General features: G+C 41.5%; 3 protein-coding genes across 3 annotated transcripts in view; 2 read left to right on the plus strand and 1 right to left on the minus strand.

The window, feature by feature from the left end:
- Positions 1 to 8: 8 nt before the first annotated feature.
- itpa (inosine triphosphatase (nucleoside triphosphate pyrophosphatase)) lies at positions 9 to 1679 on the minus strand. Its single transcript, XM_017428763.3, has 8 exons — positions 1571 to 1679; positions 1290 to 1347; positions 1151 to 1215; positions 972 to 1045; positions 863 to 894; positions 639 to 751; positions 481 to 557; positions 9 to 305 (listed from the first exon to the last, which is right to left on the minus strand). Exons 1-8 carry the CDS (start codon positions 1631 to 1633, stop codon positions 173 to 175), a joined length of 615 nt encoding a protein of 204 aa, XP_017284252.1. The 5' UTR covers positions 1634 to 1679; the 3' UTR covers positions 9 to 172.
- A 135-nt stretch (positions 1680 to 1814) lies between these two features.
- On the plus strand, positions 1815 to 8055 carry mettl13 (methyltransferase like 13). Its single transcript, XM_017428755.3, has 9 exons — positions 1815 to 2043; positions 2196 to 2468; positions 2552 to 3023; positions 3106 to 3305; positions 3425 to 3614; positions 5183 to 5347; positions 5483 to 5695; positions 5769 to 5900; positions 7230 to 8055. The coding sequence occupies exons 1-9, from the start codon at positions 1891 to 1893 to the stop codon at positions 7511 to 7513; spliced, it is 2082 nt and encodes a 693-aa protein (XP_017284244.1). The 5' UTR covers positions 1815 to 1890; the 3' UTR covers positions 7514 to 8055.
- A 244-nt stretch (positions 8056 to 8299) lies between these two features.
- dnm3a (dynamin 3a) overlaps positions 8300 to 13265 on the plus strand; it is a 21930-nt gene continuing 16964 nt past the window's right edge. The window contains exons 1-4 of the mRNA XM_017428806.3: positions 8300 to 8940; positions 11600 to 11673; positions 11993 to 12142; positions 12239 to 12442. Coding sequence (XP_017284295.1) covers positions 8780 to 8940; positions 11600 to 11673; positions 11993 to 12142; positions 12239 to 12442 — 589 coding nt within the window. The 5' untranslated portion in view covers positions 8300 to 8779. The remainder of the gene's footprint in view (positions 8941 to 11599; positions 11674 to 11992; positions 12143 to 12238; positions 12443 to 13265) is intronic.

The raw sequence follows: 13265 nt of genomic DNA on the forward strand, positions 1-13265 counted from the left end.
ATGACTTGTTTTTTTCTAATTAAAGCATTAGGTTTATTAAAAAAAAATAAACAAAACAAATGTAATGCAGAACATGCTCAAATGGCTTTAAAATTATGTGTTGTGACAAAAAACTGAAACCGTTAACTTTACTTTAGACACATTTTGCTGCAGATTTGCCCAAAAGGAACCTTTAATTGTCCTGCTTTTGCTTCTTGCTTTGCGGGGAGGTGTTGTTGCTCTGCATGAAGTGCTCAGACATGGCAGCGAGCGCTCGGTAGCGGTGAGAGATTGAATTCTTCACTTCTTTGGGGAGTTCAGCATAGCTACAAATAAGAAGGAGAAGATACGAGTGAGCAGAAATGTTGTATTTTGCCCAACAACTGTGATACCTAATCAGAACTGCAGCAGTAAGAGCTAAAGAATGGTTTTTGTTGGTATGCTCTGACTCTGTGTTACTCTCTGGCTCCCCCTTGTGGTGAAAGCCACACAGTTGCTTACGTTTTCTCAAATCCATTTGGCTGGAAACAGGGATCCCATCCAAAGTCCCGAGGTCCTCTGGGTTCCACAATTTGCCCCTAAAATATCACAAGGAAACATTCAGTGAAAAACATGCAACATATAAACACAGAAGGAGTCTTACTGAGACGGATTCTGACCTCCGTTTTCCCTCTGAAGAGCTGCACAGGTTCATCTTTACCAGCACAGAACGCAAAAGTGCAGAGAGCCCACGCTGACTTATCTTCAAACCCAGCTAGGAGCTTGTACAAGCCTAACAAAAAACATAAGAAACACAGCACAACCTGAACTACAATTTTCCTACACAGTAAACGTAACTTTGTCCAAAAGTCAAATCACACAAAACGTTTATCTGATCACTTACCCTCTGGCTTGAGTTTATCAAGAAACCATTTACTATAAAAAGAGACACATTTTTTTATTTGAATACTGCTCGTTGCTATTCACTTATTAAGGATGGGAAACATACTTACATGTAAGGACCAGGCAGTCCTCCCAGAGCCCTGAAACACAGGCAGGTGTCCTCTACTATCACTGGTCCATCAATCTTTTGAGCAAAAACAAAACAAAAGTTTTACTTTACAAGTTTTCCTCACTGAGTTTCGGATTCTTTTAACTAGTGTCAACTTGTGTCGACAACACGACGATGTACCTGCCGTGCAGCCTCCTTGCATTTCTGTACGGAAATCTCATCTGGCTCTCCCTGATACTCAGGCACTGGGTAGAAAAAAGATAAGTTATGATTATATTGAAACTGTTACTATAATTGTGATGACTCTTTTAATACTTACAATCAATCTTTTTTGACACTAGTTTGTAGGGAAACTTGTCTCCGAGTATCTGAATGACCTGACAGGTGTCACCACAAAGAAAGCAAAGCAAACATTTACTACAAATAATCCAGCATGTCTCATTCATTAATCCAGCATGTCTCATTCATTGTGTCACAGGACATCACAGAAAGGCGAAAAGGCGGTAAGAGTTGTGGGGTGAAACGCTTCAAACTGTATAAAACAGACAGTAAGCAAAACATATATTCAATACATAACACGTCTAATTAATTCTTACTCACTTCTTCGAGTTTCTTTGCGTTTCCAGTCACAAACACCACAGATCTTCCAGCAGGAACAGCCATGATGGAAAAATCACCCGGAGGACTAACAAAACCGGACCGTACAGTTTCTTTTCCAATCATTGTTCTTTTCGCGATGACCAATCAGCTCTGAGCGTCTCAGCGAATCAGCAAGCAGCGCGTAGCCCCGCCTACTGGAGATTCACCAATCACCGAGCGGTACCGGCAGAAATTGGGTCCGGGTGGAAAAGTGAGTACGAAGTGACATGTGGCGTGAAAACAGTGCAGGAAAGTAGAAATAAAACCAACGCAGCCTAAAAATGAGCCTTCTACCTCGCACCGCCGAGGAGTTCAGCTCTGCGGAGTACTGGGAGAGATTCTTTAAGAAACGCGGAGAGAGGGCTTTTGAGTGGTATGGAGACTACAACAAACTGTGCGGGGTGCTGCATAAATACATAAAAGTGACAGATAAGGTAAAGTGGAAAAAGTGTCAGCACATATTTCAGTACATCATTATTTTTTACTCTTTCACGTACTGGTAATATGTGCATTAATTGCTAACCTTGCATAGTGCCTCATTTATTAGATACACAGCATTCAAAAGTTACCATTTTTTTGTTTTTAGGTGCTGGTGGTTGGTTGCGGTAACTCTGAGCTGAGCGAACAGCTATACGATGTTGGATACAAACATCTGACAAATATAGACATTAGTGAGACGGTGGTGACCCACATGAACCAAAAAAACGCTGAGCGCAGACCTGGCCTGACCTTCCATCAGGTGGATGCCACTCAAACTCCATATGAGGATGCCAGCTACCAGGCTGCTCTGGACAAGGGCACCCTGGATGCTATGGCATCAGAAGAGGAAGGAGCATTGGCCAAGAACATGCTTAGTGAAGTGAGGAACCAGCTTAAGTGACTAACATTAGATCAGTGGTACACATGTTTGTATTATTCTCACTGCACCGCTTGTGTTTGCAGGTGGGCCGTGTGCTCAGCATTGGCGGGAGGTATGTCTGTGTGACTCTGGCTCAGGAGAGTGTGATTAAGTCAGCTGTGGAGCACTTTGTTCAACTCGGGTGGGCGGTGAGGGTCCACTGCCTGCAGGAGGAGAGAGGTGCTGAAGAAGAAGACTCCTTTGCGCTGCCCGTCTTTGTCCTGGTCTGCACCAAGTTCCGTCAACCGATGCCCACGCCAATTCTTGAGCTGTGTATCGGAGACGATGGAGCACCAGTTCGCCACGCACAAGTCTGCCAGCTGCTGTCGTCTGTGAGGGAGTGCCAGGCTTATTCTGTATTGAGGAAGAGGCTCCGCACAAGCACTGACCCCGACTCGAACCTTTCACTAACTCTCTGTCATGCCAAGACAGGACTTCCCAGATACACTCTTACAGTGCAAGATAGTCCACCTGGAGCTAAAGTGCCAAGACCCAATCAGTTTGCTATATTTATTGGTGAGCTCTTTAGTCTTGTCAGTCATGTAAGTTGTGTTTTGTTATTATTTTGTTGCCTGATTCTCTCTGCTTGTTTTGTCAGTGCCTCGAGGGAGTGAAACAGCCTGGCTCTACAGCTCCAGTGAGGGCAGGAAGCAGGTGGCAGCCAGTGCAAACTTTCGTCGCCTGGTTATTGCTTCAATGCACAGGAACCAAGAGTACACAGACATGCAAGCAGTCCAATCCGAACTCTCACCTGTAGTGATGGACTTGGCTCCACCGGGTATGCCAACCAACCAGCAGGTAAACGCACATATTGTATATGTATCTTATTTGGGATTGCTTTTTAAAATGATAAAACACATCATTGCACCAAAATCTGCACATTGGTGGATCAATTTGAGCTCTGATTTCTTGTTCAGGTGCCGTTTCTGTCAGTGGGAGGGGATCTTGGCTGGCGGGAGGAGGTCAGCAGAGGTGTGAGTCAGCTCAGCGGGGAGTACTGTGTGGAGAACGTCCGAGGAGAAGATGGAGAACTCTATCGCAGACTTGTGTTTCTGTCTAACATCGCCCTCGTTCAGTCAGAGAGCCGGCTCGTCTTATCAAACATTGGTAATTTCTTTTTCCTTACTCTTCTTTTTCCTATTTTATAATACGTTTATCTTCACGATGCTGCTAAAATCATTTTATTAATCACCCAAACAAACAACAAAACATATACAGCACATTTATAGACATTTGTTATTACATTGTTTAAAGAAGGAAATAATAATTTTATGTAATTTTGTGACAAAGTTGCAAATTATAACCAACTTAAAACTTAAAAAAATCTGTTGTAGCTGCTGAAACAGAAAGAAAAGTACCACTTTAGGGCAATTGTTTGGTTTGTCTGCTCCAGTCTACTACAGAAACCTGGGGATGCAATGAAATCTCTCTGGAATACACTTTATATAGACATAAAATAATTATATATGAATATACACTATATTCCCAAAAGTATGTCTCCCTTCACACCCATATGACTTTGCCATCCCATTCTTCATCCATAGGATTTAATATGATGTTGGCCCACTCTTTACAGCTAGAACAGCTTCAACTCTTCTGGGAAGGCTTTCCACAAGGTTTAGGACTGTTTAAGGGAATTTTTGACCATTCTTCCAGAGGAATATTTGTGAGGACAGACACCGATGCTGGACTAATCTGCCACATGAAGTTTGGAGGTCTGTAGCTATCGACTCTGCAGAACGTTGGTGACCTCTGTGCATCATGTGCTTCAGCATCCTCTGAGCCCGCTCTGGGATTTTACGTGGCCTACCACTTTGTGGCTGAGTTGCTGTCATTCCCAATCACTTCAATTTTGTTGTAATATCACTAACAGCTGACCGAGGAATATTTAGTAACGAGGAATTTTCATAACTGGACTTATTGCTCAGATGGTATCCTATCACAGCACCACTTTGTAATTCACTGAGCTCTTGAAAGTGACCCATTCTTTCACAAATGTTTGTAGAAGCAGTCTGCATGCCTAGGTGTTTGATTCTATACACCTGTGGTCATGAAAGGGATCGAAACACCTTAATTCAATGATTTGGATAGGTGAGTAAATACTTTTGGCAATATAGTGTGTAAATGTATGTATATATAACTTAATAAAGAGTGAATTACAGAATTAGAACAGTTAAAAGTTAAACAGAATGTATAAACATTTGAAAGTATAATCTTCATGGAACACAAAGGGATCGATCATCAGTCATACCGTTTACTTTTACATGTTTTTACTTACGAGGCATGTAAAGTTTTTTTAAATTCATTTTACAAGAACCACCTCCTCACAACTTTGCAAGTGATTTCAAGCAGAGTAGGCTGTCTTTTTTCCTAAATATGATGTTGTTCAGGCTTAAGGGATATAAAACATCTAAGACAAGAAAATAAAAAGTCTGATTGGTCACATTGACCATACTCCCTGGAAATGTTTGTAAGACTTTAAAAGTTTCATGCAGTGCTTCATGGCAGAAAGCATTCAGTCTTTGTAAGCATTGTAAAGATGCGTTCATACACTGAAAGAATTAGTGTGTAGATGTTGGTTATCACCCAACTCTCTCTCTTTCCAACCACAAACGAACAAACCACTAATATCACATGTAAGTAAGTGGAATATATGCGTCTTTGTGTCTCTGCAGCATCAAGCCAGAAGAAGAAGAACAAAAAGAAGGCCAAGGCTTCATCTGCAGCAGGAGCGTCTTCAGCCTCTCTGTCAGTGGACAGCGGTTTCCTCTGCTGTGCCCATCATGAGGTCATGGTGGCCGGTCTCGCTATGCTTGGCGTGGGGATGCCGCAGAACGAAGGTGTGTGCAGATTTACCAGTGTGGTTGACGAATATGCTAAAAGTGCGTTCAGAACTCTCCAACACCCTGCATGAAACAGCTAATTTCTTTCATCATTCCATGTGCTTCTTTGCACCTCCTTGTCTTCCCTGTTAGATGTCCCTGTATCAGTGCTCCTGGTGGGGCTCGGTGGAGGAGGCCTGCCTCAGTTTCTGCGGGACTTTGTGCCCAAAGCAACCGTTGAAGTCGTAGAACTAGACCCTGCTGTGCTGGAGGTGGCGAAGGAGTGGTTTGGGTTCAGACCAGACGATGGTCTGTCCGTCACTATTGGAGATGGCCTGGAACACATCTGTACTCTGGAGAAAGGAGGTTTGTAAAGTAAGGCTGCGTGTTTATTATTTAACTAAACCAAGTAGTGACTGTGATGATTCTGTCTCCGTAGGTGGTCACATGTTTGATGCCATCATATTTGACGTAGACAACAAAGACAGCTCTTTGGGTATGAGCTGTCCGCCTGCTGCCTTTGTAGAAACTCCCATTCTTCAGAAAGTTTTGAACCTGCTCACTCCTAGAGGTAAAAAATCATTTACTGGTTGTGTGTTTTTTTTTTTTTTTAAGTGTGTTGATTTTGCAACCCCACATCAGTAAATATGGTGTGGTAAATTATCAGAAAGTCATGATTCCTGCAGTTACATTGGTGTTAATTTAATTCATAAAGTGCTATATAAATAAATTTGACTTGACTTAATTCCAGACAGGAGGGTGGAATAAAAATGTTTTTCCTCAGCTTCATTTCATTTGTTACTATAAACCCATGATCACATTTCAGGCCTGTAAACCATTTTAATAAGGAAAAATGGGACCATTTAGAGATAATTATAAGGCAAAAAAGGTTACAATTCAATTTGACAACATTAACATATCGTTGCAGTCATAGTTTAGTACAAGAGCTGTTCCTGCGGCAGAATGTTTGAGGAACAAAGACGAGCAGAGGGACTAGAGTTTGTTCAGAAACATCAAAAATCACAGAACTGATTGAAAACAGAACGATTGGAAGGGATGTAGATATTTTTGCTTTGCAATGTGGAACATCATCAGACAATTCAGAGAATCTTGGAGGGCAAACGGCACATAAAAGACAACGTTTTAAGCCTAAAAAAACCCCACTTGTAATCTCTGATCTCACATTCTCAATATCCAATATAATCACCTGGCTATGGGATTCATTTGGAAAATATTTGAAAAGAAATACAACATTGAGGTGTATTTTTTAAATTTTTTTTACAAATAACACTTAAAACTTCAAGTGGTGCAAAACAGGAGCCTTGTTGTTATCCTTGTCCTGAGGTGGTATCAGCTTCTCTGAGTTTGGAAGCATTTGAGTCAATTATCACACAATGGAAACTTGTATTCTGCTCTGCTAAATCAGTCTTCTAGATCTTTTTTAAAAAATTTAAAAAAAAAAAATTGGAGACCATGTTCTCAGGACTAAACACGAAAGGGACCGTCCTGACTTGTTTCAGCAAGTCTTACTGGGAGTTTTTGAGGCGAGTTGTATGAATTCCCTTTGCTGAGATCATTTTACAGTTCCAGAGATGATACCATCAAGGCAGAAAAGTACCCTGTTTGGTATTCTCAGCGCCAAAATTCTTTTTAAGTGGTGTGAGAAGAAATTATATCATCTCAGTTGAAAAAGTTTAGACATTCTTACATTTCTTTGGAGTGTAACGTAAGCCTGCAATGTTAATAGACAAAACATGATTGTTTTTAGTTCATATTGTCTGCACAGTAAAAGTGAAAGTAAATGTAAGAGGTGGGGGATTTTTTAAATGGATGTAATGCATTGTATAATGCGGTTGTATTTCCTTTCCTTTCATACCCTCATCCCATACCTCCCTGTTAGGTCTGTTTATCCTGAACCTTGTGTGTCGTGACCCTGCCCTGAGGAAGAGCGTCCTTGAGCGAGTGAGGGGTGTGTTTCCTACAGTTCTCTCCAGAAAGATAGCCGAGGAAATCAATGAAGTTCTCTTCTGCTGTCGTGACGAACAAGACACCGCCCACATCCTCCCATCCCTGAACCAAGCAGCCAAGAATCTGCAGAGCGCTCTGTTCTCTAACAAGACTGAGCCTAATCGCAGGCCACATATTGACATTGTAGAGATGTTAAAAGACCTGAAAGTAGAGTGAAATTTTGTGTTTAATTGTGTTAAGATTGTTTGAAAAGTACATGCTTTGAATCCTTTTTAGTCTATTTCAAATCAGTAACAACTGCAAATTATGATTTTTATTGAACTGATATATAACTCCAGTCCGAAAAAAGGTGGGACATTGTGTAAAATGTAAATAAAAATTGATTGCAATGATTTGCAAATCTAATAAACCCATATTTTATTAACACTCAGACATGGTAAACATTTCAATGAGCTTTGGCTCAGAGAAGTCGGCGACTTTTACAGCTTTTGTTGCCCCTGTCTCAACTTTTTATGAGATATATTGCTGCCATAAAATTCAAAATTACTTTTTTTTTGGTCAAGTGAAATTATACAATTTCTTAGCTGAAACATCTGATATGTTTACCATGTTTCACTGTAAATAAAATATGGATCTAAGAGATTTGCAAATCATTGCATTATGCTTTTATGTACATTTTACCCAACATCTGTACACAAACATTGATATTATGGCATTACATCATCATTAAATGTATGCTGCAGTTTCTCTTTCACTTACCTCTGATTTCCAGTGCACATTCCCTCACATGCAAAGAGTGCAGCTGTGTTATTTACAGTAGATGAATCGTACACTCTGGCTCTAGTTGCTGTGTTTATTGGCCCTCAGTGGTGCCCTACCCCACAGTGGATGTATGAGATTTCAAATACCTCTGAGCCTGGAGAGTAAATGCATTTTGAGGATCTGGTAATAGGCTATGGAGCTTGTCTATCTTCTGTTTAAGGGGGGGTTACCGTCTTACATACTTCTGAGAGCGCATGCGCGAAAAACTTCTTCGAGTTAGCTGTCAAACCGGAATGTTTTTTTCCTAAAGTTCATGGACCAAACCTGGACCAGTCGCGAGCCCGTGGAGCTGTTCGGACTCTTAAATGAAGCATTTTGAGGTTTGAAAAGCCAAGAATGTCTCCGGCGAGCTTCTTTCGGGAAGGTTTTGGCTCTCCCTGAGGGAGCGGGGTCCTCCCATCGACGAGTTTCTCCCGGAGCGCTAACGGTCGGTCACGCTGCACACCTTCTAAAAAGTATCACCGAGCCTAAAAAAAAACGCGTGTTACTCGTGTTTTCTTTAGTCTTTTATTTTTATTTTAATTTTTAAGCCCGTGGTAACACTACAGCTCTCAGTGACCGTTAGGTATGCCGGCCACGCTCTCCACTGGCGTTGACTGAAACGAGGCAGACGCGACGGAAAGCGGGAGGCTGCCCGGGCAGGTAGCGGCTCCTGTTGCGATGGGCAACCGCGGGATGGAGGACCTGATCCCGCTGGTCAACCGGCTCCAGGAAGCCCTGCGCGCCGTGGGACGGAGCTGCAGCCTCCACCTGCCGCAGATAGCTGTGGTGGGCGGCCAAAGTGCGGGCAAAAGCTCCGTGCTGGAAAACTTTGTGGGCAGGTGAGCCACACTTGTAACTCTTAAAAGGTACTCTTTGCGAACTGTGAAATTAAAACACCAAAAAAGAAGGTTTTCCTGATCTATATCACCCCACTCGGGTTGACAGAGCTTACTTCAGGAGTTTTTCAGCCCCACTGATATGGAATTCTGTCATGCAGGTACGCGTTCAACGTAAACAAAGCACTTTTCGCTGCATATGTTCATAAGATCTGAGCAGAAACATGCAACAAACATCCAAAGTCAGGGTAATCCTCCCAAACAGCTCTTTCATGGACTTTATCATCACTGACCTGTTTTTAGTCACTTTGGCTGTAAACAAATGCACATTCTTTACAAATTTTGCTCCCATTTTTGTTTTTTCATTTAAGGACACATTTACTATCATTATCAGAAAACTTGTGTTTTGATTTTGTTTATTGGCCAAGGAGGTATATGTTCTCTGTAGCGTTTGTTTGTTTGTTTGTCAGTCTGTGCACAAGATTACTCAAAATGTAATGAACGGATTTTGATGAATTTTTCAAGGAAATATTGAGATCGTCACAGAGATCCAGCTCCTACAGTCTTTAACGAATGCCTTCGCGGAGGTTTGCGCTCTCCGAGTGCTTCCAGTTACTTTACGAATTTGTTTAAGTCCCTTGTAATTGGCACACTTCAAGTTGAAAACATTTAACACAAAGTGTGAAAAAATCCTTTTCATTGACAACGTTCTGAGCCAGAATTGTGACTTTATGGCTACATGCAGTGAGAACCACCTTGTTACTTATTATTATCAGGCAACATTTATGTATATTAGCACTAGACCGAACAGAATGGATAAACATCCTAATAAATTTTTTTTTTAAGCTATAGCTGTTTTACAAAACATTCATTTGCACATAATGAGATCTTATTCAACCATGCAACTACAAGAAAGAAAGAATACAAAGTTTAAAAATGAATTATATGTTCATATACCAAATCCCAGTGGTTCACTTCAGAAAATACTATGTACCACCCAATTCTACAGTCATTAAAAACCAGTAGCTTATATTCATATATGAAATAAATGAGCCAACTTGCCAAACGTCTAACCTCAATTCTGGCTGAAAGGTTGCTCTTTTTCTGTCTCACAACACATGAATACGAGTTTGAGACATCTTAAATCAACTGTGCCCTCTGTTTCTTTTTTTTTTTTTTACCTTTTGTTGCGAGCAGATCATACAAAACAGTGGTTTCCAAACTGACCCACAAAGCCAAAGCGTAAAAAAATTGCTTGTGAGCCATTTAAAAAGTCTAACCAACCATTATATCATGGCTAAGGTTTTTATCTTTCATTGTAACGGTAAAGGCTAAAAAATGCCACCTCCCACTTACTGCTGTGTCACGACCCACATAGGGGTCCTGGGCCCAAGTTTGGGAACCGCTGCTGTAAAACGTTTACTGGTGCTCCTTACTACAAGATTAACCATTGTCCACTCCAGTTTCCACAGGAGTTCCTCCATTGCCCCTTTGCTTCAAGTAGTTTCTATTTAGAGCCAAAACTAGTTTGCTTGAACCCTTCGTCTTTTTCTCTTTCACAGCTTTTTAGTTTTACACCACAGTTCAGCTTATCTCAGTTATTTAACCTCTAAATATTTGCTACTAGAATATCTTTTGAGTGCTACCTACAGTTTTGGCTGTAGGCTGTGGTTACAACTTGTAATTCCTTCTTAAAGACTCAGTAATGTAAATACTTGGCGTAACAATAAAATCAGTAATTTAATTTGTTTTATTTTAATGCCCTTGATAGACTGATAAGTCACACATGTGATCTATCAGTGTGATCTGAGAATGTGTCTATACATTTCAGGACTCTGAATATATAATACATTCTGAAGTGCTTGTTTACTGTCAAAAGTAAAACACATGCAGGCGACTCAGGGGCGAGGACACGCTCAGTACTTCCTCTAATGAAGCAAGTACTTTAGGCATCTCACTGTGTTCAGACTGGTGAATCATGATCTCCAAAAGCGAGAGCCCTGGATATATTTGCTGGTCTGAAGTGGTGGATGCCAGACATGGTTGTGTCGTCGGAGCTGCAGCTTATCTCGCAGTCAGGCTGAACCAGAGTAATGTAGAGGCAGGATTCTAGTCAGTTGTTGATGAGATGAGCAAAGCCTTGTTGTGTTGCATTTGTCTGACTTTTAGGACATTTCATGAGTCTAAAAATACTTCAACTGACTCATGACCAACCGAGTCTCAACCGAGTTTGGGATAAAGACACTATCGGCGTCCATCTTTATTTATGTTGATATTTTTTTCACACAACTCCTTTCATTGTCTGAGCCCAGACTCTGTTATCACACCCCTTTTGTGGTGGACTGCAGAAGCGGTTCGATCCCGGACAGGATGTAATAAAGCAAACTTCCTGAACGGGATTTTAAAAGGAAAGGGGAGGGTCTTCTTTTTTTTTTTCCACCGAACATATTTTGTTTCTAAGTAACACTCTCTACAGTTCGGTAGTTACATATCGCATGGCAAACATTTTCCTGGGATATGTTATCAAGATATTTTAGGAAGTGTCTAAACTAAAAGTTACACCCAGCTAACAGTTGGAAGAAACATCAGTTTCTGGCGGCCTTTTGTCTTTCCGTTCATCTCTGTGTGTGTTATGTTTTAATAAATCTTTCTCGTCTAACAGGGACTTCCTCCCACGGGGTTCAGGAATTGTCACTCGCAGACCTTTAATCCTTCAGCTGCTAAATTCAAACACAGGTAAGGACCCCTTCGGAGTCCTTGTGTTAATCTCAAGTGTGTGTGCAGGACTAACACTAGGTGGCAGTGTGATATCTTACATTTTACAGCGCTCCAGTTATCTTCTAATATTCTAAACTGGGACATGGTGTTTACATTTTTAGGCCTTTATGATTACAGTAAAAGAGTAAATACATCGCTGCAACAGTCTGGCCTCACTGCAAAAGGAGCTTCGCTGCTGCTTCCTGAGAGGACTTTAAAGTGACTTAAATTAATGAGCTCATTATCACTTTGTCATTGTGTCCGATGTCTTTTTGTGCATTTTCTGTGTTTTCCTTAGAGTATGGACAGTTCCTTCACTGTAAGGGGAAGACGTTTACAGATTTTGACGAGATCCGTCAGGAAATCGAGGCGGAGACGTTCAGACTCACGGGCTCGAATAAAGGCATCTGTCCTGTCCCCATTGCACTACAGATTCACTCTCCACACGGTAACACAGTGTGTGTGCTCGTCAAGACGCATCCTTCATCCGCCACATAGTTGTCCGGCTGTCATCTATGGCTTGTGTTGATTTCTGTGTCCACAGTGCTGAACTTGACACTTGTGGACTTGCCCGGCATTACCAAGGTGCCTGTGGGTGACCAGCCTGCGTGCATAGAGTACCAGATACGGGATATAATCATGCAGTATATCTGTAGAGAAAACTGTCTCATTCTGGCTGTCACACCTGCCAACAATGACCTGGCCAACTCTGATGCACTTAAACTGGCCAAAGACGTTGACCCTCAAGGTAAACTACACGTATAGTACTTTAGCTAGACTGCACATGTACATTTTGTTGTATTTGAGGGCATAAAACTGTCTCTAATCAGGAGAATAGTTTTTAGATTTCACGCTGAGGTATTGTGCTGCTGTCTCGTCCCTCCCACTTGGTTAGTACACCCAGATTTTCTGTTGCACGTTCTAGTCCAGCTCTCTGGTTTGAGCCGTTCTCTTTGCACTCAGACGTCTGTCAGCTAGACCAACTTCTCGTCTTTCATTTTTTCTTCTTACCGTAATTACAGGAAAACAACCCTGTCAAATCTGCCATGCCACTTCTTCTTTGTGAGCACGCTCATTTTACGCCACTGAACCTCCTGCAGACAATTACTGATTGACCGAGCTCAGGCTGGCTCACTGTCCATGGATAACCAGAAATCTCAAATTAAAGTTGATTTTTAATAAAGCCGTTACGTCCATGTTAGGGTTTGTGAGTCTGAAAAATACTAACAGAAAAGTGACTACCTAACACACATGAAATAAGCACACAAGTGAGTTTGTCAAAGTTTGCTTTGGGGTGGAAATTTTAAAGAAAAGAGATACGACATATATATATATATATATATATATATACATTGTCAACAGACAATGTACTCAGCGAATGTCTCAGACAGTGGGGAACAGAGGACGAGGTGCTGGAAGTATCATCATGGGAGGACAAGCCCTTACATGGGATGTACCACCGACAAATAACTGAAGTGGCTGATATCGGGAAATCCTACCAATGGCTGGAAAAAGCTGGACTCAAGGACAGCACAGAGGCACTCATCCTGGCCGCCCAGGAACAGGCCCTA

The sequence above is a fragment of the Kryptolebias marmoratus genome, linkage group LG24, assembly GCF_001649575.2.
Source record: "Kryptolebias marmoratus isolate JLee-2015 linkage group LG24, ASM164957v2, whole genome shotgun sequence".
NCBI lineage: Eukaryota > Metazoa > Chordata > Actinopteri > Cyprinodontiformes > Rivulidae > Kryptolebias > Kryptolebias marmoratus.

Bases quoted from the DNA above. Each gene is read 5' to 3' on its own strand.
- itpa (XM_017428763.3), bottom strand. From the start codon at position 1,633: ATGGCTGTTCCTGCTGGAAGATCTGTGGTGTTTGTGACTGGAAACGCA. The intron at 895-971 runs GTAAGTATGTTT...CTCTTTTTATAG, and splicing joins GGACTGCCTGGTCCTTACAT to TAAATGGTTTCTTGATAAAC. The intron at 752-862 runs GTAAGTGATCAG...GTTTTTTGTTAG, and splicing joins TGATAAACTCAAGCCAGAGG to GCTTGTACAAGCTCCTAGCT.
- mettl13 (XM_017428755.3), top strand. From the start codon at position 1,891: ATGAGCCTTCTACCTCGCACCGCCGAGGAGTTCAGCTCTGCGGAGTAC. The intron at 3,306-3,424 runs GTAAACGCACAT...TTTCTTGTTCAG, and splicing joins GTATGCCAACCAACCAGCAG to GTGCCGTTTCTGTCAGTGGG. The intron at 5,348-5,482 runs GTGTGTGCAGAT...CTTCCCTGTTAG, and splicing joins GGGGATGCCGCAGAACGAAG to ATGTCCCTGTATCAGTGCTC.